The sequence below is a fragment of the Polistes canadensis genome, unplaced genomic scaffold (assembly GCF_001313835.1).
Source record: "Polistes canadensis isolate GaletaPanama2010 unplaced genomic scaffold, ASM131383v1 scaffold_47, whole genome shotgun sequence".
Lineage (NCBI taxonomy): Eukaryota > Metazoa > Arthropoda > Insecta > Hymenoptera > Vespidae > Polistes > Polistes canadensis.
This window is the reverse complement of record NW_014569594.1, coordinates 831,210-858,945: the sequence shown is the minus strand read 5'-3', so window position 1 is coordinate 858,945 and position 27,736 is coordinate 831,210. Positions and strand designations below refer to the sequence as shown.

The window sequence follows — 27,736 nt, the reverse complement described above, 5'->3', positions numbered from 1 at the left end:
GAAACATTTTAACAAATGTCCCCATAACGTTATCCGTGTTTTTAGTTTTTCCTTTTTTATTTATACTTTTCAAAACGAGTATATGTATACGTATGCACATATATTTGGTGCACACGTACAAACTGCACCATATTTTACATAAATATATACGTACATACATATGTATGTATTTATGTGTACTCCTCCCCCTCCCCAAAAATGATAAACGAGCGTGTGTGTAATGTTCCACAGAAAACCTACTACTTCTTCATTTCTTCAGAATATTTACACGCATCTACGAACGTATACAATGCGTTAGAACGAACATTTGCAAAAGATCGACCTCGTTATTTACCTAAAAGCTTCGCGTTAAAATGAAGTTATCATTAAAACAAAAATCAATGCACGAGAAATCGTTGGTGTAACAATTTGCACTGCTAGCCAAACACACATGTATATACGTGTGGTAGATTATATAACCAATAAATACTTTTAAACATATTATTTATACAGGGTGGACCAAATCAATTATTGTATTTTTTTTTAAGTTGTCAAATTATTTCTTTCTTCTAAATTTTAAAATGAATTAATACGAATACAGTAAAAACCTTGGATTGCAAATAACTTGGTTTACGAATAATCCGCAAAACATTTTGTCATAAAATTACGAATCTCAAAAACAAATCATTTATTTGTAAAATCATCTAGGAAATTTTACTCTATTCTTTATTTCAACGATTTGTGTACTAGAATAAACTATTAAATATAATTCCAATAGTATAATACAATTAAGAGTGCTTTGGTTACTAAAAACAGCAACGTTTGTCGACAATTTGGAATAGGTAGAATTGAGAAGACAGCTTTAACAATATATTCGAGAAAGGAATAAACAGCAGCAGCAGCAGCAGCATCAGCATCAGCAGCAGTAAGGTGTTAATTGTATTTAACGCTTTGCCACCTTGCATATTCGCTTGTTTCTCAAGTGTTTGTATTGGATAGTAAACAATCTTGCTTACGGCAGAGACGATACACGCACGCACGCTTGCACACAAATAAATGCAATACACACAACCATACGCTTTGCTTTTGAACTGAAATACATAAGCGTAAGGACAAACGAATAATCAGAGCGGATGGTGATGCTCAGATTATTCAGAGGTGAGATTTTAGCTTCGGATTATCAAAGAGATTAAACCTAAGCTAATAGATACAATATATAACCGAGAAAATTCGTATGAATTTTCCTTGAATTTTATCTGATATTGAAAAACATTAATTGAAGGAAATGACAGGATTCTAAACAAAACAAAAAAAATCCCACACACCCGCGCACACACACATTATTATATACAAAGCTGATGATATTAAATGCCTTAGGCTAAATCGATGACAATAACGTCCACCGCAGCTAAACTTTTACGACAAAGAGACAATTTTTATCATCTACTGTCACATGACCAATATATATATATATATATATCGTACACACATGGTAAACATAAATTTTTAAAAGCATATGTGCATTGCTCGCTCGAAAGGCCACACATAGCCAATATATTCTAACGATATTATAATACTCTGTGACGATGTAAATAGGTTCTTTATATATAGCTTGATATCCTAGAAAATTGGATTTATCCTATCCTACTAGCAATATCTGAATGAATATATAAGTACCTATATTCAAAAATCATTTGCAAAGTGTTTGCAAATTTTATATTTATCTAGTTGAAATATGATCGAAAAGTTTTTGAAATATCAACGAACGTTGGAATGGGGTAAGTAAGTAACAAATACTCGATTAAAAAAAAAAAAAGGTTACAATTTTCTACTCTAGTGCATATAATTAGTTAAATTTTTAACTCGATCGTAAATAAGTTCATTAAAATTGTATCTCATTAAGTGGTTGCGATCCACCTATTAAAGAATTCCCAAGTGCATTAGGTAATTTAAGAAATGGAAAATTTCGAGATGAAACTAACATCCAGACTTCCACACGTTTATATCAAAAGCTACTATTTTTCTACTATTACTACTACATATATATACGAATTGGACTTGTACTCTATGTTAAAAAATCTATCTTCATAAAAAATGTATTATTAGTATCCGAAGGAAACGATGCGAATTCGGCCTAACTGAATCAATCATTTATGTAGCTTTCAATAGAAAAGAAGAGTCTTCGTATCGATCACAACCATCGTCGTAAATTCATTTACGTTCGTAGAAAGTTTAAACGAACTGTTAGATTGACGGTTTGAAGATAGAAAAAAAAGAGAAAAGAAAAGAAAAGAAAAGAAAGTAGAAGAAGAAGAGAACAAAAATCTAATAAGTACCTCAGCTGCCCTTTAACTATTCGTTAAAATCGTTAAATCTCATTTGCATGTAACCAGCCGTTAATGTGACCAAATTTTATGCACTTTTTCACGACTCGATTAATTCGAGAATAAAAATTCTGACTCTAGGACCGGAAAACAAAAGGAGAAAAGTAGAGGGAGTTAAAAAAAACAAAGAAAAAAAAAAAAGAAAAGAATGGCTAACATTCGGAAATTCAAAGTTTAAATAAATTTTGTCTATTCTTCCAACGAGAGACTAGAAAAAGGAAAAAGAGAAAAAGAAAGTAAATCGTCTGGTAGGGTTTGGTGTAGAAAATGGGGGAACTCTAAAAGTGGGTTCTTCATTTTTCAAGGAGTCGAGATGAAATTCTTTTACACGAGAAAGAAAAGAAGACAAAAAGAAAACGAAAAGAAAGGGAAGAAAGTAGTAAAGGGATCCTCCTCGCGAGCTGGATATAATGCAAAACGGAATGATGCGCCATTGCGAACGAGTTATTAATGACGGAAAAATCTTTAAACGTAAGATAATGATCGTGAAAAATTAAGGAAGAAAATAAGAAAAAAAAAAAGACAAAGAACGAGAAAATAAAAAAAAAAAACAATGCCTAGGATATCAGAATTCATCGATTTCTTTACCAACTGATGTGAGTAATTTTCTTTTATTTCTACCCTCGTTAAAAGTGGATGAAATGGCGAAGAACTAAACGTACTAAAGTATGCCCTTGACTCTCTCGCACGTATACACACACACACACACACACGCTCAAACCCTTCTATTTAGTTTATAGATAATATCAGTTGACTAATTAATAGTACTAATTAAAATGTTGCTTATCGTTTGACACGTCGTATCTTAACGATGTATATTTTACAAACAATTATTATTATATTCTGTTAAAATTTTTGATCGTATAAACTTAAAAAACTTGGATATATAACGATAAAAATAAAAAAAAATAAAAAGGCAATTGATATTTTAGACTACAAATGGGAAAAAAAAAAAGAAAAGAAAAGAAAAAACATGCGTAGAGTGTTTACGGTAATTTAAAAAAGGATACGTCAATGCGATCGGTGATTCTTTTAGCAAGCAAAAGGATCATGTTACTATCGTAAAATAGGGCCGTTCGATATATTTGATGTACCCACGTACACATACATCATAAACACACATACATACATACGAACATATTACGTGCAGCCTCGGTCAGGACATTTCTTTGTTCCGCTAATCGATTCGGTCGATATCGCGAGACACGCGCAAATTGCGGATAAAATGCGTTTAGGAATTCCGCCGATTTTCTTCATCTTCTAAGTTGAATGTGTACGTGTGTGTGTGTGTGTGTATGTCTATATATATATATATATAGTAAAGTACAAAACGTTCGCGTATTTTCTTAATGATACGCTCGAGTACTAAAACAGAATCTACTCGTAAGACTTATATTGTCGACTATAATCGAGAAACTTTAGTTCCTAATTAGCATAGTTGAGAATTCCTTTCTGTGTTCATTGCTTGTCAGAGAGTGAGAAAGAGAATGAGTGAATGATGGATAAAATATATATATATATATATATATATAGATATATATAAAGAAAGAGAAAGATAAAATGAGAAAGGGGTGAGAAATACAAAAAAAGATAAAGAGAGAATGATAGAAATGGAAAAAAAGGAAGAATGAGTGAGTGATGGATAAAAGATATATATATAAGAGAGAGGGAGAGATGAAATGAAGTAGGATAAGAAGAACGAAGAATAAACGAAGAACTGCGGGAAAGTCATTAAGGAGTTTAATAAAAAGAATTGAGAAGGGAACGCACCAAATTCTAATTGAGGGTACGAAATAGGTGATTCCCCATTTCACAACGAGTATTATAGAGATCGTATTTTATAAGAAATCCACATGTATTCTACTCTATTAAGTACATATATAGAGGTATATATATATATATATATATGTACCTAAACCATTAATCGAAGATAACAATAGGAGTTTCCACTTCAGCAAAGCTTGCATCGATAATATATGTATGTCTATCGTATCCGTTAAGTAACTTTTAGGTGATAAATATTCAGTATGTGTGCATTAGAACTTATATCATTATTCGGATTATGGTACATATTTTCGTGTACTACATTCATAGTTATTTATATATTTATATATTTATTTACAATTAATTAAATATTTATTTATTAAATACAAAAAAAAATGATCAAAAAATATAAATAGACTAGTTTACAGTACCAAATGGTATGCATTATCTTGAGACTTAGGGTCATCAATGAATGATTTACTCGAATATTTATGTATCGGAAACGCAAGTTGTCTTAATCGTGTTACGGAAGAACTTACACGTCATTTTGATTAACCGTCATTATATATTATATTGCGCCCTGTAGCTGCCTTTAATTACCGGGTGAATGAACTAAATGCAAAACACACATACTCGCATAGAAATACACACATACATGTATACACCAACGTTTATTTCTCGTACGCTTTATATAGCAGCAAAAGTGCAATAAAACGCAAGCAAGGAACGCACGAAAACGGATATAAAGTAAACAAATTACTTGCATGAATATTTTACATCTTTATATGTATATATATATATGTATATACACTTGAAAGCGCGTATTTGTATATCATGTAAAAAGAATTTACAAAAAAAAAAAAAAAAAAAAATGCATAGATTAAAAAAAAAGAATATACTCGTTAAGGTATAAATCGATCGACGAAAAAAATTAAATTTATTACTTAGAAATTCGTTTGTACATTTATGTACGTGATGATTGTAAACTTTCGTTAATTGCTATTCCTTTTATCAAAAAATTGATATGTTCATTTATCTGTGAATAATTTTATCTAAAGCACGTATGTATTCAACAAAAATTACATTTATGTGTGTATGGTATGCGAATAATGTTCTAATATTATTCATTCTCGGATGGAGAAAAAAAAAAGGATATCAAATGCAGGAACGATGAAAAAATTAGAAACATTTCCTGTAAAAATGATTATATTAAAAAAAAGTATAATATATATAAATATTAAATACTCGTGGTCAAAACAAAACTTACCGGATCCGTTGAATAACTGTTATAATAAAACGATCACTTCTCTCCTCTCACCGACTACGGCACCACTACTGATAACAAAATCAAACCGCGTACGCGCCGTAGCACTAACGTCACCGATGCTGCCACCTATGCGCAAGTTTTAATGCGTTGTAGCACGCATTTCCTTGGAGGCAAAATTAAAAAAGTATAAAGATAAACATACAGAGAGACAACAGGTTTCTAAATAAAATTATAAGATATTTACATATTGATTAATTAAAATTTATCGATTAATGTAATTTATAAGAATATGAAAATTATTAAACATGACAATGTACTGTTTATGAATATAAATTTCTTTAATTTTGTTAACTTTTTGTTTAAAAAAATATCAGCAAGATAAATTGAAGGAAATAAAATGTGAATATAAATGATTGGTTTAGGTGAAATTAAACTTTATATACATATAATCATTCATCCCGTATGTGTTATTTATATTTATATATATATTTATATATATACATATAATTTTTCATAGCTTAATAATAATCAATATTCGATAATAATCGATAAATCGAATAACACACAAAATGAATGGTCGTCAGTGTCAGGCTATCGTAACCATTGTCGTTTGAGGCCATTACACGAGTTATAACGATTGAACTTTGAGCATACCATGGGACATTTAGTTGGCCCTCCGTGGAGTGCATATAACAATTGATATTTATTTCACTACAATTCTCCCGAAAAAAATGAAATTTTTCTTCTATGTATACATGGAAAAGTTTTTATTTGGCAGCATCGATTACAGGAGAGAAATGAAGTGTCATAAATATCATATCCCAAATATTGCTCTTTATATATATCTGAAATTGCCTGCGCTAGAATAAATTGGTTGTTCAATGGAATTTTCAACTACCTGCAATATTTTACATAGATATTATTTATAATTCTATTTGAGCACCTAATAATAAACCTATACTTTTTTTTTTTAAATTGCATTGATTTTCATTTCATATGCAAGACACTCGTATTAATTATTTAACCATTTATAACGATTATCTTGTAATAATATTTTACAATTTCGTATGAACGTATTACATCTTTAAAAAAACATAATTCTTTCTATAATAATTTTACGTTTTTTTTTTTTGATCAACATTTTAATTGATTCATGCAAATAATGAGTATATAATGTGAAAAATGTTATGTATAACTTTAAGATGTCATTATAATCATAAGGTTAAAATAATAAGATACGAATACCCATAAATTCACAAAAGTCTCAATAGATAAACCTAATGGAATTATAGTAAAACTTATACATAAATTTCCCTAATTTGCTATACATATAAACTGCCATGCCAAAATAATGAATTAACAATCCAATCATATAAGATAAAAACACATGGCTGAAAGAAGTGTCCCTTAAAAATTAATAACAACAATATGGAATTAAGATCTTCCATTAAAGCATATATATAGCAAAAAAAAATCAATCTGCAAAATTCAAAAGAAAATGTTTAGTTATTGTATTAAAATACTTATGTATGAATGAAGAAAAAGAGAGAGAGAGAGAAAGAGAAAATAAAAATGGAAAAAGCAATGCGTAAGACGTACTAGATATCCGATATAACATAAATTTACGTGACATACATGATATTTGGATCTATGATATTGATACATTGTAAGAATATGGATAGTAGTAATAATTACAATCTATTACATTTAAATGCGTCAACGTGTTTTTTCTGAAGAAGGCTATGGTTACTTTTTTGTATGACATGTCGTTTACAATTATCGTCTGTTTATTATGCAACGGCAAACTGGAACACTTACGCGTTACCGTGCTATCTGAATGAAAAATGTAGGTGATACTTGATAGGGAGATCACATCCTGTTCCTGAGCACAGTTCGCCGCTTATGATTAGCACTTTCACTGTGTCAATAACAATATTTTCGCGATTCTTTCATAATACATTTATGAAGAAATTCAAATTATTTAACATAACTTTTTTATATTCACTTATTATTCAAATTGTCCACTACTTCACTTGAGTTTTTAAATGCTGCAAGAATTCATAATAACTAAGGGCTGATTCGAATCTGTCCTCAATTAACTGTTCCACAAATAATGTCCTGAAATGACTGTCATCTCTAAAAATTAAATACAAATATATTAATAAATTAACGAGATTATTATATTATTAGATAAATGGAAAAAAGTAATAAATGCATTACCGAATAATTTGCACAGATGCATAATATGGTTTCTCTTCTTGCAGACTAAATATAAAATGGCGAAGTCTCTCGTTCTCTACAGTGTCAAGTTCCGGTAATTCATACTGTAAATAAATTATAAATTACATATAAAAAAAAAATTTTAAGATCTGTATATAATAGTCAATTTCATTACAAAAAAACTTACAAATTCTTCTGGTATAGCGGAAAATGCTGAAACACCAAGTACATTACAACAAAACATTGGATGTACATTTTTCCCCACGTATATTAATATTTTATCTCCGGCATCCATGAGGAATGCACCTCTTGAATCTATTTTCTCAGCAGATAAATGTAATCTAGGTGGTTGTGGGCAAATTTTTCCATCTATGTCCAATGAATTTTTATCGTCAAGCATGTGTATAGGATAAAGATCTGGATATATTATTTGTATAAGTTGTAAAAGTGGTAAAGTTTTTAACTGGCACATGGCAAATACTCGATCGTCCAATCGCGTACTTGTGCCTGATCTAAAAGCAATCTGTCCAAACAAAATTCAAAATTCCTTAATAATTATAATAATAATAATAATAATTAATATCTGATCTATATAAAAAAAAATAATCTCAATTAAAATAACAATTACTTACGTATTTGAGCAAAGCAATAATGTATAAAGGTAATAACTTGAGACTGGCTGGTGCCAAAAGTCCAGCCGATCCAGTAGACTGGGACAATTTGTAAGCAGATAGAGAATCAATCGCTACGTTTATCAATGCATCCCTTGCATCTGATAATGAAGACTGTTGAGATCTATCTACGGCTGTTATATAAAAAATATATATAATAAATAATATTTCTTACAATTAAATTTATCATATAATGATAATTATAGTTTCCCCCATACCCATTTTAGATAATAATCCTATTATACATTGTTGATCTGCCGAATGAAGGATATCGTTTAAATTAGAAACCACTGGTAAACATAATGTATGCACTCGAATTCTTCTTTCACCTAAAATATTTTATGAATTATACACGTAGACAAGTTTTTAAAATATACAAATATCCATTTTCTTACCTTTACTTGATGTATACAACAGTGCTGCTTGAAAACACACATTTTGTGTTTCCGCGAGACTCTCTTCGATCGAAATTTGCATTGCAAATCCAGCATCAGGATTAACATTCGGCAAACTTAACAAATCAGTAGAGCGTACAAAGAAATTGCCATGGAAGGTGTGAATACTAAGGCCACGTGTGCAACGTATTCTCATAACAGCTTCAAAACCTATTTTTCGTGTTAGATAACGTCGTAACATTCGCTCCAGTGTTTCCGCATGTTGTATCTTCGATGAACGAAACAGTGGTAAATGATATATACAACCACCAGAAAATTTGCACATACCAGCTAAAAAATATAAATATTTTTTATTAATGATCAATATAAAAGTAGATTAATTTATTGTATTTTTAATGGTATACGTACAAAGCGTCGCTAAATCGCTGTATTGACTATTTAATAAAAATAGATCAACGGCAATTTGTTGTCCACTGCAGTCTAATGCTAATCTTTTATAAAAATCAGTTGCTGGATTTAAATGAGGTACATCTTTACTAGCTCTACCATTTGGATCTTCTCTCGGTTGTAACGCTCCGGGTCCCATATTTGGTAAACATGTTTGAAATACAGTCATTCTTCCTCCAGTAGGTAACTAATATAATAATAAGAAAACAAATATTAAACAATCTGTCGTAAAGAAATATAATTCATTTTACTGGTATATATTATAAGATTGTACCATCAATTTGTATGCTACTTGTAAAGCAGCCCCTAATGCACTATTCGTATCATGAGTACCCTGAAATTTAGTAGGTAATTGGGCTAATAAGTCTTTTATTAATTCTTCCCGTTCCTTAAGATTAACTATTAAATTGTCTGGACACGGAAGGAAAACATCTGAAAATATATCATCGTATATTTTTAGATCACAATTTTGGTCATTCGATAAATATTTGTATAACTTATTTAAATGTCTTACCGTCCACGTCTAGCATAATCATTTCATGGGGCTGTGATACATTGTCAGGCATACTGAAAAAATGTATTGTTGAATCCACTGCCAAAAATCCAACTTGCGTTCTTCCATCACCTGGTAATCTTAATAATTCATCAGTTATTGTATTGCATACTACAGTGAGATAACCACTTTCTACTGCAAGTCTTGAAACATCCAGTATAAAAAGATAAACTGCTGGCTGTGGGGGACGGAGCTACAATAAAAATTAAGAAAAATATTAACAAGCAGACGAAAAAGCTTGTTTCCTGAAATTCAGGAAATGAATCAGAAAATAAGTCTTCTCATCTAAAGAGATGATTTATAAAGATAAGTATAATAAAAAATAGTATACTATCAAAGTGTAAGTATATTATTAACAATATGAATAGTAGTTGTAAAATACCATATATTCACTAGATGCAATAAATTCAATGGTGCTTGTTTTGACTTCTGGCCTTCTGGATGGGTCCCCATAAGATTGAGTTATTGGATCAAATTGAAACTCTCCTGGAACTGTTTTATACACGTTATTATAATAAATTAAACAAAAATATATTTAATATTAGAATAGATCAACTTTTAATATTTAAATATTGTCTGTAAATAACGTTTATTACTTACGGTCATTTACTCTATAGCATAAATTACATTTCCATCTCTTGGAATCAACAAAGTATACAAATGGATTTATATATGTTCTACAAATACGACAACGTACAATTGTGCTACACTGAATTACGGGTAATTGCTAAAAAAAAGAAATTTTATTACATATTATATCATTGAAGTTATGAAAATATCATTGTATATCAAATAACTTACGTTTAAATCTTTGAAAGGATGTATTAAAATTCCAAGTGGTAACTTGGCTTTCTGCAGCAATGAATTATTCTCAGGAATCTTTGTTAAAGTACATCGAAATATGCTGTAATAAAAACGATAGATATGTAATATCAACAATTATATATTTTTAAAGTTTTATACACTCACTCTGGATTGCAATTAACACCATTCAAAAATTCTTGATGCAATCTAACTTTCGGTGGCTCTATTTTCCCAGGAGGTAAAATATTTCTACATTGTAATAAATCAACGGATTCCATGCCCTAAAAAATGAAATTATTACAGTTGACAGTCTCTTATGAAGCAAAAGTGTCGGAATTCTAGCTAACTTACCCATATTTTATTATAACCAGCCTGTGTAACTGACATTGTATTCATTTGTCTATTTAGTTGATTCATTTGATCAGGATATGATCCAGGATATCTTGCAGATATAGGATCTAAAGGAATATTCGATAATTGTCCTGGATATGGTGGTTGCTTATCATATGTACCCTGTTAATAAATACAAAATGTAATAGTATAAAAATAATTTAAAAAAAGTGTAATTTATAAACAAATTAAATATTATAGTACATACCAATTGCTGTCCTGTAGGGGGTGGCATAGTCATTGGCTGCCTCATAGAAGAAAGACTAGGATTATTAGAAGGTGCACTAAATCTTGGAGGTGTCATTATAGTGCTTGAAAGATTGGCAGTGCTTGATGACATTTGCGTTCCATAATAATTTTGCGCATAATTTCTTTGGCCAGTTAAATTTGGTTGACTACCATACATACTATGACTCTGTTGAGAATTTGATCCCTGCCCAAATAAATCTGTGTGACTGCCAAATGTCTGATTTTGTACTGTTGGCTGTAATGAATGTAGAGATTGCACTCGTGATTGTGATGGCAAATTATCCTGATTTTCTGCAATGTTTCTTGATGCAGACATATTTGGACTTTGAAGAACATGTTGAGTTTGTTGTGGTTTAGCAAATAAGTTTTGCGTATTAGAATTAGAACTATACGCATATAATGGCACATTTTGTGTATTGCCTTGTACATTCTGCGGACTGTTGAAAATATTCTGCTGACTTCCATATTTAGGCTGAGACAAATAACCCTGCAAATTTTGAGCCGATGCAAAATTTACAGGTTGTCCTTCGGAGTTAACATTTTGAGATATATTTCTCAAAACTGCTGAGTTAGGATTAGATTGATTAATCATCTGAGGAGAATGGCTAGAATTTGGAGGTGGTGGCATAACGGCTTGATTTTGAGTAGTTGTAATCATCTGAGAAGCATAGCTAGAATTCAGAGGCGGTGGCATAACAGCTTGATTTTGAGTAGTTATAGGTGCATTCAAAGATTCATTTCGACTACTCTGATTAAACTGTGATACGTTCATACTAGATTGTCCCAGAGAATTTCCAGATGGATTTAGCATAATAGAAGGCTTTTGATTTACATTATCAAAATTGTCAGATATTGTAGGTACATTGGTTGCGTCATTTGATAGGCCTGCAGACTGTGAAGTAGGTGTCCTTTGATATAGTTTATTAGACCTAGTACTTTCGGTCATAGTAAATTCAGTGGAAGGAAAATTAGCAATTCCTCTTTTAGCATCGGATTCGGATAATGTATTGTGACTTGAACTTGTTGGTGAAACTTGTGGTATAGAAGGCATACTATGTGAATTAATATCTTGACTTTCTTGTACATTTGAAGACAAACTAACAAACGCAGAAGAAACATTGCCTGCATTATTCGGGGGAGGAATATTTGTGGCACTAGAATTGAATTGGTTAGAAGAGTAAAGAGTTGTGGTAGGATTATATTGTTGTGTTTGCGTGACATTTGGTAAAGGAGGCCTAACATTCAGATGCATATTTTGTTGTCCATTAATTGGTGGCATAGGAGGTCTTGGTAATTGTGGTCTATACTGATTGTGTAGATATTGAGTTGGAGATGGATCTCTCGATGTTTCTCTTGATGGATCACGAGATGATTGCGATGACGGTGTACCTAAAAATTATTAAATAATATGCAAATAAACTACTAACGATTCTTTCTAAAAACACATAAGCTTCATATTTATGGTTGCCATATGCATACCAGTGAGATTAGAATGTGGTGATTGCATGCCGTTTTGTATATGCTGATTAACAGTAGATTGACCATTTACTATGGGTACACGTTCACTTTTTAAGGAATTATTAGGATCTATGTACGATTGATACTGATAACCATCTGGGTGAGACATGTTTTTTCTTTATAAATCACTGAAACAAGGGGAAGAAAGTGCAATAGGGTGTTTTACATTAAGTAAAGGAAATAACAATACACCTTTCGTTTACACCATTACAGACTTTACACACTACTAAATCGTTATATAAAAAAATGAAAAGAAAAGTAAATTATTTGTTGTAGAGAAGGAGTCTCATATATTTTTTTTTAATTAATACAATATATTTTCATTAATACAATTATTATCATTAAAAAATTACAAGAAAGATATTTTATCACAATCACAATAAATAAAACATCGTTTAAAACTAAAAATACATATTTATATAAAGATATATGTTAAATGTGAACTACTCTCTTTATATAATTATACTTCATAATTGTAAAAAGAAACGATTAAAGTTTAAAAAATATAATGAAACTCAATTATCTAAAAAAAAATAGTAAATCGAACGTCTTTTGATCGAGCAATAAAAAAAAAGGGGGAAGATAAAAGATAATTATTATCGACGTGTTTGAAATAAAAAAAAAAATGTAATCAAAAATATCGTCATATTTAGCAACGGAATCGAGACTTAACAAAATAAAAGCAAAATAATGTTCGGGGGTCATCAAAGCACCATGTCATCAGCTGACCTTACAATAATTATGACAGTTCGAAATTAAAAATGTCCACGAAATGGATTAATCATTCCTACGTGAATCTTTAACATTTGACTTCGAAAAAATTCTCTGTATAATTATGATTTTATTAGTTGAGACAAAGACAAATTGGCAGATAAGCTTTGGAGCACGCGCTTGAAAGGTTAAACGTCATCTAGTAAAAAACGAATTTAGGTGTCTGACGGACAACCTTCGATTTATTACCCATTCTGATCGACAATTTTCTGGCTTACCTCCTTGGTGAGCTTCTCACAAAAAAGATCGACTGATCTTATATTTTCTCCGATACACGCTTGCACATCGAAAACATTGACGATTAATTTTACGTAAATCTTTTCACAAGTATAACTAATAAACGGCACACACAACATTACGTGGCAGAGTAAGCGATCGAAGCGACCTACTCTTCAACGTGGCATATATACGAACTAACAAGGGCGACAAATGAGGACGTCACTGATGTACTACAAAATCGAGGGTGTGTTCGATTAATGTGCTTCTTCGATTAATTATTCGGCGGTATATTCAAATACAGCAATATCGAAAGATATAGAAACGACCAAGAAAAAAAGGATTAAACTAGTTTGAACAATTGAAAAAACGTGCGTTATATAATCGGACTTTGATCGCAGATCTTTGTCAGCTAGATTACAATTATTACATACAACCATACTATTGAAATAATTACGCGTTCAAATTAATAAAACATCGTATATTTATTTTTCATTCTGAAGTATCTCTTATACGTTTGTATTTCGAGAATTATTGTTAAAAAAGTATTATAACTTTGCAAAAAATCGATTTTATTTGAAGTGTTTTAAACTTCTTCTTTAAACGACGTCATCCTAAATAAAAAAATATTTTATTAAATCCTGTTATCGCTCGTTACATTAAATTTATAAAGATAGTCTGACTTAAGTTCGATTAGCAGATAATTTACATTGCTTATGCATATATGTACACGTATATATATGATGTATTTACGTCATAATATTCGACGTATAGTAACCATGGCTACACGATATATGATAAAAGAAGACATCACGTATAGAAATGTATATAGATTAGTAGTTTAGTAGTACACACATATATACGCATATAAAAAGGTATGTAATATTCAAATCATTATTACGATATTCTATATAAAATATTTGCAATGTCAAGGATAGTGATAACAGTCAAAAATTTCACCAGATTTTTAAGAGCACAAATTATGGCACTGTAGCCACCTTTTCAAAGAAAATAATAGGACAAATCTAAACTTATGCGTTAGTCGATCGTGGTCTTTGACCCTGAATTTAACCTATGCACGTGTTGCATCGTGTGATAAAAACACAATTTTGGCACTAAACTATCTTCCTTCCCTCGTTGCCAAAAATTGAATTGTGACACTGGTAAATTTGTTAATAAAAGTTGAAAATTCTTACCGACGAATATTAAGATATATAAATAAATGAACCAATCAAGTTTTGAAAAACAATAAATATGAAGAATGACGAGGATAAATTATTGGACGAAGAACAATGGAAATTGGAAGCACAAGCTGTCATTAACGATATCAAGGATCACGTGATTGACGTAAAAATATCTGACAGATTGTGCAACACTAATCAAGTTATCTATCTAAATTTAACAACGCTGGAAAACATAACGTTTTGCATTGAATTATCCAGTGCAGGTTTCACTATCGTTGGAAACAAATACGACGACTCTACAAGCAAGGGAAATGAATATTTTGAAACATTTTACAGTTTGTTGAATTCAATTAGTTTACAATATAGAAATTCGTTTGGCAATTTGTTGTCAGAAAAATTGAAAAAATTGAGTTGAGAGTATGACGAACGATATATTTCAAAACACGTATTTATTTATGTTACGTAAATAGTTGCGTTTTACCTTCTTATAATATAATATAATTATGTGCAAGGAATGTTACCTGACACGATAAAAACAGCTACTTGTAGAAAAAAGTATCGCGCATGGACATCTAAAAGATAAAGAGAGAAAAAACAGAACATGAAATTTGTCCTCGAAGATTGATGAAGTTCACATAGTGTACAAGGACAGTGCCGTAATTATTACGTTAATTATACGATACGCCTTCCATGGAATAGTATATCTTGGAAAACGAAACATTGCTGTTTCAATAAGCTGTATGTCATAAGAGACAGTGTGATTAAATATTGTATCAATTATTAACGAACATGCAAAGAAATTTTATTCTCATATTTATAAAACTATCATTTAACTTATATTTTATTCTTATTTACTAATCTTACATATATAACATTTGATTTTTCAATAATTCTAATCTTATAAATATGAATAATAACTTTAGATAGTGAACCATTATCTCTTAAGGAATAATCCTTTTTGTAATAAGTTTTTATAAAGAGTATTTTTAACAATACAAAACTTTCTGTTCTTAAAATAATAGAAATTTTAATATTTAAATAACATGACCTCTTCGTATGACAGCCAAATATTGTATATGTTCTAACCTTAATGAACGCGCGTTATGTATTTTAATAAAATTAAAATAGGAAAAGAAAGCAGAGAAAATTCTACAATTTCAAGCAATGTTTGTAAATAATAGAAGAACGATGGGATGAATACATACAACACTGATGTATTCTGCGGTAAACGCATAACTTATTGTTAGTGTGTCCCTAGTAACAGCAGCCATTATCCCTAGAACTCAAGAGATTCATCGACGCGTCGACCCTACGTAGGAAATCTCTCATCCTCTTTTATTCCCAGCACTTGTCATTCTGTGGTTCGACGTATTACACCATGGAATGAGACACTTTCGACGAACCTGACATACTACATGTCCAATGTAACTTGTATCTATGTGCTGATGGAGATGGTGGTTGTGTACGTAAGTACTTACGTACACACACACACACGCGCATACAAATGCATATGCAATCGTGTACAACGCGTTACTTCGTGCAGTCGAAAGATACTGAATGAGTTTAGTAGCGTCGATATCATACACGATCGAACAACTCGTTGAAAAGCTCTCGACGATATCGTTAACGTCGTTGTATGTGAAGAAAAAGAAAAAGAAAAAGAAGAAGTGACGAATCGTTACAATGACACACCCGTGGAAAGTTATCACGTATATGAGTACGATTCTTTGATTATTAATTCAGTGAGAAGAAGATAAAAAGACAGGGACAGGGAAAAAGAGATAAATAGAACAACACCAACAAGGAAAAAAACACGCAAAAAATTACTCGCGATTATAAAATTAAACTGTATCATTATCGATATTTCTCGTTCTGTGACACGTTATGTCAAATTGAAAATGATAACATGCTACAACCGCGTAAAGTGTGCATCGTAAAATAAGAGAAGGTGAGTTAGTGTCATCGATAGATTTTTAATTTTTAAATCGTACTCGTTCAAAATTGGAAGAGAATGAAATGGTGAGAGGGAGAGAGAGAGGGAGAGAGAGAGGGAGAAAGAAAGAGAGTAAAAGAGAAAATGGAAAAGGGAGCAGAAAGAGAGAGAACGTGTGCATGCGTGCATTTGTGTGTGTAAAAGTCGGGCGTGCGACTTGACAGGTCAAAAGTTTGTTTTTATTTGAAAATCGTCCTGCTTTTATAATGAAGCCGCTTATAAAGGGTGGGACGATAGTGCCGCTATAGATTTAAAGGAACGCATCAACTAATAATATTCCGTTTTACATGTCCGCAGTAAGACTGTGGCGATTTCTTCAGGTCCCATAAGTTAGTGAAAATATCTGAAATTCTACTTATGTGGCTCCATTTTCGACGCTTTGACGATCGAAAGAAAGTTAATACGAACTTTAAGGTTTAAGAATATTCGTAATATTTCTTGCTTCTTATTCTTATTCTTCTGTGTTATTCCGTATAACAAACCAGGAAGGATCTTAAGCCAATTCTATTTTTGATTGAAAAGTTTTATCTTTTACATAAGAGAAATGGTAATTTGAAAAGTCATTTGTTTCTCATGTACACATATCCTATTTTTTGTTAATGATTAATATTAAATTTATATGAAAATATTAATGTTATCGATATATATCTAAATGTATGTAATTACGTATATTTCAATTTAACGTTACAATTATTTCATGATAATTTGTTTGAAAAATTTTTATTTTATTATTAGATAATTTGTTATCCTTTTCTTTCTTTGTTTTATTGGTTGATCAGTGAAATTATTTTGATGACAAACGTTATAAAACTTGTTCTTGTATTATGATAATCACAATGACTCTTCAGTTGCATTAGGTCAAAGGTTGTTCTAAACTATTTATTACTAGAAAACTTATATAATTTTATTATGATAATAGATTTATAATTATAATAAATTTTTTTAATATAAATTACACAAATATCGTATATTTCTGTTTTATTTTTTTCTTTTATATTGATAAAAATGAATATAATAATAAGAAGATTTCTTATCACTAAAGATATATATTCATTTATAAATTTATCTTTCAATATATTTTTATTTATTACTATTTAGATAGAATTGATAGATTATTTTAAAGGAATGATTCATCTTGTGTATTAATCTTTTTTATGTATTTATATATTTGCCTTATATAGGTGTTGCTGATTTTTATTAAGAGTGTTTCTTATCGTACCTAGAAATCATCTGATAAAAAACATGTCTAATTGAAGATTTATATGACTACAGATTCAGTACAACATGTGGCATTTGTCTGATATCCTAATAATAAACCTTATTAGAAGAAAGGAATGGCTAGCTTGATGGTGACTTCGTCAAGTAAGAACAGCTCACGTAGCACTTCTCCTACTAGAGGGAATACATCTTTATCTCAAGCTCATTACCAACAGTCAACTAGTTTGGAACATACACCAAAAGCACGTAATGCTCCAATGTAAGTTTATAATTGGTAATCTAACTAATTATAAGTAATGAATTTGTATAATATTTGGAATGGAATGTTACATCAATCTTTTTCTTCTTTTTAGCTATCAAACAGGAGAGGGTAGCACAGGCAGTGGTAGCAGCTGTGGTGGTTGTGGGAGTAGCTTCAGCATGAAAGGCAGCAGCAGACAAAGATCACCAGGTACTTTAATCCGCATGGGGGATGCTATGGATGAATCAAACGGTAATCCAATCACTGCCGAACCAGATGAGTTTGTGCCAAACGTTCAACCTCCAACCGATGATGAAGGAGTACGTATTATGCTAAATTAAGTTAATATATTCTTAATATTATTCTAACATTTATATATTATATTTTTTGTTATATAATAGAAATGATATTTTTACATCGACACACATTGCGATAAAATATTATCATGCTTGCATCCGCTCTAGTATAAGATTACAAGGTTATCATTTATAACAATGTAGTCGATTAAAGAATGAAGAAATTATTTGCATATTGCTATAAGTGAATTTGGCATCAAATTCAAAATCTTAATTAATATCAAGAATGAGATTTTCTTTACAAACTGCATTTTATTTTATACATTGGTTATTTGTAGGAACAATATCATACCATACAATCGTTCCTATCCAATGGTTCTTCTGAATTAATAAGCGACGATGTGGACTCAAGCGCTACGCGAGTTCGACAAGCGATCGAACATATTCAAAATAAAATAGCTAAAACACGCGATCTCATACGTACCGAACAAACTACTCGTGATGGTGAATTATCTTCTTCTCTATTATTATATTATCATAATGTATTGGATTTAATGACATTAATATCATTATCTTTCTTCTTTGTAGAAAATGTTAACGAATATTTAAAATTGGCTGCAAATGCGGATAAACAACAATTAACTAGAATTAAAACGGTGTTTGAAAAGAAAAATCAAAAATCAGCAAATAGTATTTCTCAGTTACAAAAAAAGTTGGACAGTTATCAAAAAAGATTAAAAAGTTATGAAATGAATGGTGCACCCGTAGGTCATAGACAACCAAGAGAAGTACTTCGTGATATGGGACAAGGATTAAAGTAGGTGTATTTAACTTTAATATTTACATTTGTATAATTTAATTTGTATTAGTTTAGAAGTATAAGTAGTTCTTATAAATATAGATTTTGCTTTATCTTTATACTTAAAATAAATAACGAGTTATAGTATTTTTCTCATATAACAGATATTATTTTCTTAACATAGCATGTTTTGTATATACATGAACATCACCATGCACGTTGCATGATCTATTACATAGTTTCTTGCTAACATGCAAAAGGACTTTGCACAAATTAAACTCATGTCAATTCGATTCTATGATATGGTGTATATTGGTCTTCACCTTTTATTTTCTCTATCCTCTACACTCATTGCTAAGTATAGAGAGTGATTTTTTCTTCTAATTTGAGACTCCCTTCCAGAAATGTGGGTGGCAATATTAGGGACGGAATCACTGGTTTTTCAGGGTGAGTGTTATGATAAAAATAGATTGTGATTCAACTATATTCAATATCTATTATATATTAATTTATTTAATTAATATTTTATGCGAACGTTATTTATCAGAAGTAATAAAAGATTAAAATTATAGTATATACGGTTGAGGTTAGAAAAACTTATTAAAAAGTTTGTCTACAATCAAACTTGTCATTGACTATTATTGAAAGAGAGTATATTTATTTAAAATAAGGATTTATAATTTCAATTTAATACACGTCCTAAACTGCTTCTATTTTCCAAGTTGTAAACTTTAAAATATTGTTGTATTTTATATATGCATTCATGTAGATAAAGTATATATAAAATAATATTATACCTTATGTTTTTATGTAATGTATATAAAATTATGATTTGTGTAATAGATGTAAAGTAACGTTGAAAAGTATAGCAAGTGTAGTTGTTTACTATTATATTATCATTAATTATTGACTATTCTATTTTAGAAGTGTCATGTCAAAGCCAAGGGAGTTTGCACATCTTATTAAAAATAAATTTGGAAGTGCTGACAATATAAACACATTATCACGTGAGTAATATTTATAGTACATATTTTATTATACTTTGCTATATATTATCAAAATATTGCTACAAATTGTATTGTCAATTTAAAATTATATAATATTTGTTCAGCTTTAAATTAAAATTAGAATGCAATTGGATATAGTAGTTATGTAGAATATGCACTACTTTGACAATATAATATTTGATAAAGATTAATTTATCTGGTACTGTGCACTTTCTTAGACTATATATTTGTAGTCTAAATTCAACTATTGTGATATACATATGTATGTTTTATTATATTTAATATATAATTATTCTAAGTGTCTCGCACTATATATATATTGTCTGATTTAACTTTATCCAAAAGTAAATTTGAGTATATTAAAATATCCATGATATATTTGAAGAAAGAGCAATTTTTCTTTTTATATTTCTATGTGGATTGTTGTGCACTTATATTCAAAAATAAATGTTTTTTTTTTTTTAATATGTTGCGCTATCATGGCAGTTGAGAGTAGTAAGTAATGTGTCACGAAACAAAATTCACTTTGCGTCTATCTATTCTACGTTTTTATATTCTGTATATAGTCTTTTCTGTTAATTTCAATATCAATTTTATGTTCATATGTGAAACGTGTTCTTGTATTTAGTTGCGTTCAATATTTTACGATCATACGAATATCTTCAAAGATATTACAAAAAAAATATTTTTGTAAATATCATACACTGTATTTGTTATCATTTTTCTTTTTTAAATAATTCACTGAATTCTAAAGCTTTTGTATATTAAATAATTATCAACTTCGCAGTTAGTACTTATATTTTTCATTTTATTTATTTATTTAATGATAATTTTATTCTAAGGTGATTGGTTGCTTGTATTAATTGTACATTTCTATGATGCTTTATCTAATAGTAGTTATCCAATACTATTAAAAAATGAAATCTTAACGATTGTTCGTAAATAATATTGTAATATTATTTATATGTACATGTAAACAAAATTTCTTATTCTAACTCACATTAGCATATATTTCTATTTCTGTTATATATTTGTTTTGTTGATAAAAATACTTTAAAAATATTTAAACAGAATAGAAAGACGGCAACAACTAGCGTTAGTTGTTATTAGAGTTTATATTTTGGTATTGGATAACGATCTAACTTGCAAAATCTATGTCTCTGCAGATGGCTCAACTTTTTATGTAAACGATACACCACATGCAGGTAATGGTGATAACGGTAGTGTTGAAGAAGAAAAGACTCATCATGGATCAGCTACTTTACCTGGTGGCTGTAGTCTTGGATCTACGCACAGTGCCGTGGCAATGAAATATCCGTCGGAAGAAGGTTCAGAATGCTCTAGTGTAACGAGTGAAAGTGGACCAGGTAGTAGAGGCCAAACACATACTTGTCACAGTAATAATGCTGCATTGAATTTCAAATCCATCTTCACAGAACTTCATGGACATAGAAACACTCTTGTACGAATGAAGGAAAAATTAGATGGCTTAAAGGTTCGTTTATCATACATAAACTATATATGCAAATTTGGGGTTTGGGTATGGAAATCTAATTTCAATAGTAGCTATGTTTTATTATTTCTATTATAGAAGTTAGAAAAAAATTGTATGAATTAGTGTTTTTATTTAGGCTTTGCAGCAAGAAGTAGCATACTTATCACATGGTCTACAAGAAGAACGTTTTCGATGCGATCGTCTCGAAGAACAAATCAACGATTTGACCGAACTTCATCAGAATGAAGTAGAAAATTTGAAACAAACAATTACAGATATGGAAGAAAAAGTACAATATCAGAGTGAAGATCGTTTAAGGGACATACATGAAATGTTAGAAAGTTGTCAAACGAAAATATGTAAGATGGAACATCAACAGCAACAACACCAACAGTATGTTACATTAGAAGGTCTTGACAATAGTAATGCAAGAGCATTGGTCGTCAAGTTGATAAATATAGTGTTAACAGTACTGCAAGTTATTTTACTCCTTGTTGCAACAGGTGCTGGTATTATGGTGCCATTCCTTAGAACCAGGTAACATCATTTATTATCAATATTTACCTACAAATATTCTTTTATATTCATTTTTAGTTAGTAATTTCATGAATCATTTTCTCATGTAAAAAAATCATTTATGTTCATGGTTATTAATTGTAAAATATGTCAAATATTATTACGATAGTAGATATTAATTAATCCTTTTGTTGTTTTGAATATATTGTCATAAATAAGTTGTTAGATGTATTTATATGTACGTATGGGTGGATCGTTATTTAATTAATATTATTTTAAGATAACATGGACATCATATATAGATACATGAAAATTTAATTTTGCTCACTAATTGTTTAGTTTCATTTTCACGCGTTTGTTACAGCTGTACTAAGCCTCATTGTTTCATGTGCAGGGTGCGCATACTAACGACCACGCTCGTTGTATTGGGTATAGTGTTCGTGCTCAAACAATGGCCAGAGGTGCATGATGTTGGGAGTCACCTCATGCGCCACCTTAAACAAACGCTCGCCGTGAAGTAGCATTGTAAGTTATATGAAAATATTTTTTTTATCTATTTAATTATTCTAAGAATATATACAAAATTCTCTTTTAAATAAGATTCTTATAATATATAAGTAAATTTATCATTTCAATGAAAATAATATATTTTTTAAAATAGAAAACATATAATACTTTCTAATTTATACATACGAATAAAATTCCATTATTTTTAAAGGCACATATAATATTTAATATATTTCTTATTTGTTTTAATTTATTTTTTAATTAATATTTTTTTTACTTCACGAACGCGATATCAGCCGTTTTTCTTGTAATATTTGGAATAAGTTTAAGTATTCAAATGGAATTGATTTTAGGGTGGTATACTTAAATTTAATGAACCCAGTGATGATGATGCAAAATTGATTACAATAATCAACGATTGGAGCCATTTACAAATGCTGCATTGTTGGAGCAATAACATCATATGTGCGCAAATATAATTGTTCGTGTTTATATATTTAATTAGATGCATTATTACTATTGATTTAATTGATATAAAATGCATCTATTTGAAGTCGCGCGTTTAATTGGTAAAATGATTTGATTTATCTATTTATTATGCTATTATCTGCATAATAGTAGGTATTTTCATCAAAAAGACTATTAACTAAATTAGTGAAAAAAGAATATATAAAGTATTATTTACAAATATATTATTTTTTTCTTATATTATTTGTATGTTTAAATTTGTTTAAAATCATTGGAATAGAGTTTCATCTTGTACGACGGATACGATTATTATTCCTTGTAAAATAAAGTCCCATTTTTTCTTTGATGAACTTTAGGAAAAATGATTGAAGAAACGTATATCCTAATGTTATTGAACCATACTATGAAACGATATTACAGTCATGGACATTTAACGTAAGGTGTCGAGACATATATATGATTACTTTTCCATGCAGCTCTGCTTAAACATTGATCTTAATAAACACTAAATGAGAGGACTTAAGAATTGAATAATATAATAAAAGAAAATGCTGTCTTCAGTGTGTCTGTGGTTGGTCTTATTGTATCATGCTATTTTAGGATGGGCTTATTCAACATGAGAAATGATTCCAAATTTAATATTGAGTCCATAATAAGTTAATAGTTACGAGTCACAAAAGTTAATTATTTAACGATGATTATTAAGATAGCATTAATTAATATTATAATAGTTGATAATCCACCGATGCAATAATAAAAAAAGTTCACTTACAAACGTTATTAAAGTATTTATTGTATATGATAATTCTTGTCGATAAAATAATTATATTCTAAAGAAATATTTCAATATAAATCTAATAATATTGAATGTCAGAAAGAGGTCCAAATATTTTAATCTTGTTATATCATATCAGTTAATTATCTTATGTGTAATGTAGATCATAGAGCAATTAATAACAGATATATTACATATAAAAATTGTATTTCTTTGTTTTGAAAAAAAAATATTTACCACCACAGACACAAAAATACAAATGCGAATGTATATTTTAACGAGTATAAAGAAATGATCCATGACAGATAATCGAAATGAGAGAAAGACTGATGGACTAACTGGTTTATGTCATTATTACCATTGTGAATAACGTTATAAATTCGCTGCAATTTCATTGTAGTGTAATTTGCTGTACATCGGTGAACGTTACACTATTAGAATGATATAGTGTGAAATAATAGAAATTGATGGCAGTGTACAAGTGATAACTGAATTTCAGAATCTTTAATACGCAAGAAAACAAATTACTGTCAAGTGGTACAGAATTGCAAAATATTGCTGAATGAATATTTTGCTTGAAAATTGCATCAATATATCACCCATTACTTAAATAGTGAGATAAATATGACCTGACACTATTTTGCTATGCACTTTCTTCCTTTTCTCACGTAACAACATAACAAAACTTTACATTATATAGTTTGTAAATAAATACTATAATAATATTCTATAGAGTTCCATTCTGTAGAAGTAAAAAAAAATAATTAATGAGCTATTTAAAAACAAAAGCATTTGCTTTACATTGTTATCCTTATACACACTACTTTTTGCACAACAATTGAGCTTATATTTTTGCCTATTATTTAAAAATAAATTTATTCGGATTCCTATCACAAAAAATTTATACAAATCAAGTAATGCTGTTACTGCTTTTAATAATGCATAATATACGTTGAAAGGAAAAAAAAAGAAAGAAAAGAAAAAAAAATACAACCAAATACCAAACAAATTCACAATTTCGTAATTCCTAAACAGAGATATGTATAAATAAAGAAATTATTGACAATATCGATTTTGCTTTTTGTCTATCATTGATGAGTATACCATCAAATTTCCTAATTTCAGCTGTGATACATTCTCCAGCTTCCTAAGTTGAGAAATACAATTTTTATAGATGAAAAAATACATATATGTAGCTCGATATATTTTTAACTCGTCAATATTATTATAATTTGACACGTACGTATATCGTTTTTACACTTTTTTTTTTATATTTCTGTTAGCACAAAATAATGAAACCAGTGTTTGCTATATAGCATGGAAATAGAAAATAAACGATAATAAGAATTTTGTTAATTAGTAGCAAAGGCAAATATACAAGCATTATTAAATAGTTCTCTAATTTCGTAATAAAAAATATTGAATATTAAATTGTCTCTGTTTATTACTAAAATAATGTGTGTTTGCATCATAGAATCAGGAATAGCGAACTACGTCGAAGTATATAAATATAAATATATATATGAATATACATATTTAATTGTCCCTTGTTTTAATTTTCTTATTTTTAAATTACTTATTAAACTATTATCAAAATCAAAGTTTATATGCAACGTTATAGCTTATGTGTGGATTGTTGAAATTAGTTAACACGTTATAAGAATGTCTACTTTGAATAGAAAAAAAATGCTGTGACACACTATGCTAAGTTTTTATATAAGCTTAGCATTTAAGAGTCAGTTTTTGGGATCAATATATTCACAGTAGAAGAGATTTCAAATGTATTATTATACGCGCAATATACGTATGTGTAACTTATTAGAAGTATATATAGTTACAAGTAAACATTTAGCGTGCATCGAATGATTAATATTTACGATTTTCAATTCTATTAAGTATTTCATATATCGATGATTTATGTCGTAAATTATTTAAATTATTTCTACTAAAATATATCTCGTATAAGTTAATTATCTATTAAAGTTTTATAATAAATAGACGAATATATAGGGTGTTGATAGATATGTTTCATTATTTCTCTGTGATTAATCTCGTGGCTGTGCTCAAATTTTGTCTTTGCATAAAATTATATTTCTTTTATTTTAAAATATAAGAAATATAAAATAAAAATAATAACTAGGTTTATAATAACTTCTTTGGTACATTAATATAAAATATTCAAGCACAAATGTTAAATTTAAATAATTTTTAAAATAATCGAATAAAGGAAATCTTTGAAAATAATCTATTTTATAGTTAATTACACTACATTAACTAAGTGACACCCTATATATAAATATTAAATACACGTTAGAATTGGTGCTTTGTAACATATACATATATAACGTTATCGATAAAATATAGTAATGTAATAACTGATTATAGAAAGAACCCCTGGTGCGCACGCTTTTTAAATCAATATCATGTAAAAACAAAAAATTACTGCAAAGTACAATATCTCTATTTAATCAAATAGTAGATACATTCTATATGTTCAAATGAAATTTTCGGAAATTTATCCAAAATCTACATATTTTGTACTTTACATTGTTACAATTTTCTATAAAGCTTTTTCTTTTCTTTATATCCGCGCTATTTACAATTTTATATGTATTTTGTAATTATGAAGCTGTATCATTATAGACATGATAAAATATTATGTATATGCTTCATAATTTACAGTAATAAATTATTCAAGTCAATGGAAATTAATCATCTATCGTGAGTAGTACTACTACAGGGGTCCCATATATAAATATTATATATATAATAAAGAAAAAATGAGGTGATAATTACACGCATTGTTATTGATGCCTTGCATAGATAGTTAATGTGAAATAATAGAATAAATTCATTGTCAATTGTAGATGAGATGTGGATGACACAAGCAGCAAGCAATTACTAAATCTTTTATCATATATATGCATATTTATATATGATGATTATGTAAACATTACAATAATAATAAAATAGTTCAAATTCACTTTTGGATTTAATTGTACCAATATATGTATGTGTTCCACAATATTTGTAACATTAATTTAGATCATAGCTGCGTGTGAAATCCAAAATCCATGTAGCTATTTGTGCTACTATGTAATTATTATTAATTATTATCACAAAATAAAACCACATTTTTTAAATAGAAAAATTGCATTCATTAAGTTTTCTTTTATCTTTGTTTAAAAAAATACATATAAATTGTCGTAGAATAAAATATTTATTTTGAAAACAATATCATGGAAATAATGTAACTTCGTCAAATATACCTGGGTTGAATATTTTTTAAAGAAAACGCTCAGAAGAAAGTGTGAAGTTCATATATTTGCAGACAAGGGCTTTCCTTAATCATAATAATACAATCATAATAATTTTACAAATATAATTAGTTATTTTATTAAGTATATATCACAATTGCTACTTTGTATAGTGCTGAAAGCCATTGTAATAGGAATGAGAAATGATAGATAAAACAGAAAAGCATAAATAATGTATCTATAAAATCGAAAGACATGATTTTAAGTCTTCTTAAAATAAATTTTATTTTTGGATAAAAATTTCTTGTGCACACAAAACACGATTACCTTTTGAGAGTTTCTTTTAAACATC

General features: G+C 29.1%; 4 protein-coding genes across 12 annotated transcripts in view; 2 read left to right on the top strand and 2 right to left on the bottom strand.

Annotated features, from left to right (window-relative positions):
- LOC106785268 (NACHT domain- and WD repeat-containing protein 1) overlaps positions 1–5,520 on the bottom strand; it is a 57,881-nt gene extending 52,361 nt beyond the window's left edge. Inside the window, exon 1 of the mRNA XM_014745570.1 lies at positions 5,395–5,520. The gene's annotated coding sequence lies outside the window, so the exon portion shown is untranslated. The remainder of the gene's footprint in view (positions 1–5,394) is intronic.
- A 1,007-nt stretch (positions 5,521–6,527) lies between these two features.
- LOC106785274 (protein transport protein Sec24A) lies at positions 6,528–13,719 on the bottom strand. Its single transcript, XM_014745585.1, has 17 exons — positions 13,631–13,719; positions 12,603–12,769; positions 11,083–12,512; positions 10,836–10,997; positions 10,650–10,765; positions 10,482–10,584; positions 10,281–10,407; positions 10,063–10,172; positions 9,642–9,873; positions 9,402–9,559; positions 9,089–9,314; positions 8,681–9,010; positions 8,504–8,614; positions 8,247–8,419; positions 7,802–8,137; positions 7,615–7,718; positions 6,528–7,530 (listed from the first exon to the last, which is right to left on the bottom strand). Exons 2-17 carry the CDS (start codon positions 12,748–12,750, stop codon positions 7,419–7,421), a joined length of 3,978 nt encoding a protein of 1,325 aa, XP_014601071.1. The 5' UTR covers positions 12,751–12,769; positions 13,631–13,719; the 3' UTR covers positions 6,528–7,418.
- Positions 13,720–14,456: 737 nt separating this feature from the next.
- LOC106785272 (transmembrane and coiled-coil domains protein 2) lies at positions 14,457–23,646 on the top strand. 9 transcript variants are annotated; one of them, XM_014745578.1, is made up of 12 exons: positions 14,457–14,503; positions 18,078–18,282; positions 18,377–18,584; positions 18,899–19,064; positions 19,149–19,377; positions 19,762–19,806; positions 20,284–20,366; positions 20,853–20,861; positions 21,533–21,861; positions 21,998–22,398; positions 22,742–22,902; positions 23,238–23,646. In XM_014745578.1, the coding sequence occupies exons 2-11, from the start codon at positions 18,140–18,142 to the stop codon at positions 22,896–22,898; spliced, it is 1,770 nt and encodes a 589-aa protein (XP_014601064.1). In that variant the 5' UTR covers positions 14,457–14,503; positions 18,078–18,139; the 3' UTR covers positions 22,899–22,902; positions 23,238–23,646. The 9 variants fall into 9 exon arrangements, with proteins under 9 accessions (XP_014601064.1, XP_014601068.1, XP_014601067.1 ...); XM_014745581.1 differs by lacking the exon at positions 14,457–14,503 and adding an exon at positions 16,156–16,760 and having other exon boundaries at positions 21,572–21,861; XM_014745573.1 differs by lacking the exon at positions 14,457–14,503 and adding an exon at positions 16,174–16,760.
- On the top strand, positions 14,514–15,596 carry LOC106785273 (GSK3-beta interaction protein). The gene has a single exon (XM_014745584.1). It carries the CDS (start codon positions 14,883–14,885, stop codon positions 15,225–15,227), a length of 345 nt encoding a protein of 114 aa, XP_014601070.1. The 5' UTR covers positions 14,514–14,882; the 3' UTR covers positions 15,228–15,596.
- Positions 23,647–27,736: the final 4,090 nt, after the last annotated feature.

What these genes read in the sequence shown, in the direction of transcription:
- LOC106785272 (XM_014745578.1), top strand. Translation starts at nt 18,140, where the DNA reads ATGGCTAGCTTGATGGTGACTTCGTCAAGTAAGAACAGCTCACGTAGC. An exon ending in GGAATCACTGGTTTTTCAGG is followed by an intron (nt 19,807 to 20,283) that starts GTGAGTGTTATG and finishes ATTCTATTTTAG; the next exon opens with AAGTGTCATGTCAAAGCCAA. An exon ending in AAAAATTAGATGGCTTAAAG is followed by an intron (nt 21,862 to 21,997) that starts GTTCGTTTATCA and finishes GTTTTTATTTAG; the next exon opens with GCTTTGCAGCAAGAAGTAGC.
- LOC106785274 (XM_014745585.1), bottom strand. Translation starts at nt 12,750, where the DNA reads ATGTCTCACCCAGATGGTTATCAGTATCAATCGTACATAGATCCTAAT. An exon ending in CTGGTTATAATAAAATATGG is followed by an intron (nt 10,766 to 10,835) that starts GTAAGTTAGCTA and finishes TTCATTTTTTAG; the next exon opens with GGCATGGAATCCGTTGATTT. An exon ending in AAGTAGCATACAAATTGATG is followed by an intron (nt 9,315 to 9,401) that starts GTACAATCTTAT and finishes TTATTATATTAG; the next exon opens with TTACCTACTGGAGGAAGAAT.
- LOC106785273 (XM_014745584.1), top strand. Translation starts at nt 14,883, where the DNA reads ATGAAGAATGACGAGGATAAATTATTGGACGAAGAACAATGGAAATTG.